Source organism: Perkinsus marinus (genome assembly GCF_000006405.1).
Source record: "Perkinsus marinus ATCC 50983 genomic scaffold scf_1104296968746, whole genome shotgun sequence".
Taxonomy (NCBI): domain Eukaryota; phylum Perkinsozoa; order Perkinsida; family Perkinsidae; genus Perkinsus; species Perkinsus marinus.
Genome location: NW_003203044.1, coordinates 1 through 1,197, shown reverse-complemented (window position 1 = coordinate 1,197; position 1,197 = coordinate 1). Strand labels below are relative to the sequence as shown.

Below are 1,197 nucleotides of genomic sequence, written 5' to 3'. Positions count from 1 at the left end.
GGAGTGGTTGGTCATGCTCGGAGTGTGTACCCATCTCGGCTGTGTCCTTACCCCGACCAAGGCACTATGGTGGATACTTCTGCCCTTGTCATGGTAGCCATTATGATCATTCTGGGAGGATTAGGCTTGGCCCGGCTCCATTAAACATGGAGATACCAACGTAAGGACTCGTAAAAGGGAGTAGTAGTAGTAGTAGTAGTAGCGGTGATACCAACTGGTCTTTAGATATGAGTTCATCGATGACGATACCATCATCTTGGGATGAGGTTCTAACATTGTATATAGCTGTTGTGTTATGGACGGGTGTAGGAGTGAAACTTTCATAGCGTTGAGGGTTCTTGGAAGGTAGGAGGCCGCGATCAGAGGGCCTTACTACAGTTGATTTATGCGACAAGTTGATCACAGCAACCCTGTCATACAAGGGGTGTGTAGAGCTCAACTGCCTCGTGCTGATTAGCATGTGATTGGCAACAATCGTTCTAATTGTGGTATTGAGTTGTGTCGGAACTGATGAAGAAGAACTCAACCACAGTGAATATAAAAACATTCAATTATCATCACTCAAGTCGATGATTTTCTCCTCTTTCATCTCTATTTTCAATTCAAGTTGTATACCAAAATGGTCGCTTGGGAATCTTTTCTTCCCCTTGACCTCATCCATATCACACCGTGTAGTCCCTGTGAGTCGGAAGCCCTGTGGAAACACCTTCATGGTATCCGAGTTGGCCAAGTATAGACGATCGAATCTGCCCAAGCGATCGATCAACACGAGTTGCCTCCATAGGGGTCCACCTCGCTTTCGGCTTTCCCTTTATACCCAAGTTATCGTTTATCCGCATATCCCAAGTGAACTCAGAGTCCTTTGGCCGTCCACTGGCCTAACACATCATCCCATCGTCACTGCTATCAAGAGTTTCCACCAACTTCCCAGGCGTCGATAATGTCGACTTTCTTGGACCCGTTGGGGAGGAGGAGGGCCTGCCGGACCTCGTCGTCTCGGATGTTGAGGTCTCCTCCGAAAATCGCCAAATGTGATTTGCTGTGGCCGACGGAGCGACGCATGTCGGAGAAAGACTCCTGAGGATGACGAAAATGACAGCAACCAATGAGTGGACCACCTTGAGCTGATCAACTCTCGCTCTACCAAAGCTTTTGGTCGACTCGAGATGTGCTGTAGCGATGTGGACCTTGACGGGG

At 48.4% G+C, this 1,197-nt stretch overlaps 1 protein-coding gene across 1 annotated transcript; it reads right to left on the bottom strand.

The window, feature by feature from the left end:
- Positions 1-547: 547 nt before the first annotated feature.
- On the bottom strand, positions 548-1,062 carry Pmar_PMAR013452 (conserved hypothetical protein; the record flags this gene model as incomplete). The annotated part of the gene is made up of 3 exons (XM_002768310.1): positions 548-746; positions 793-878; positions 925-1,062. The coding sequence occupies 3 exons, from the start codon at positions 1,060-1,062 to the stop codon at positions 548-550; spliced, it is 423 nt and encodes a 140-aa protein (XP_002768356.1).
- Positions 1,063-1,197: the final 135 nt, after the last annotated feature.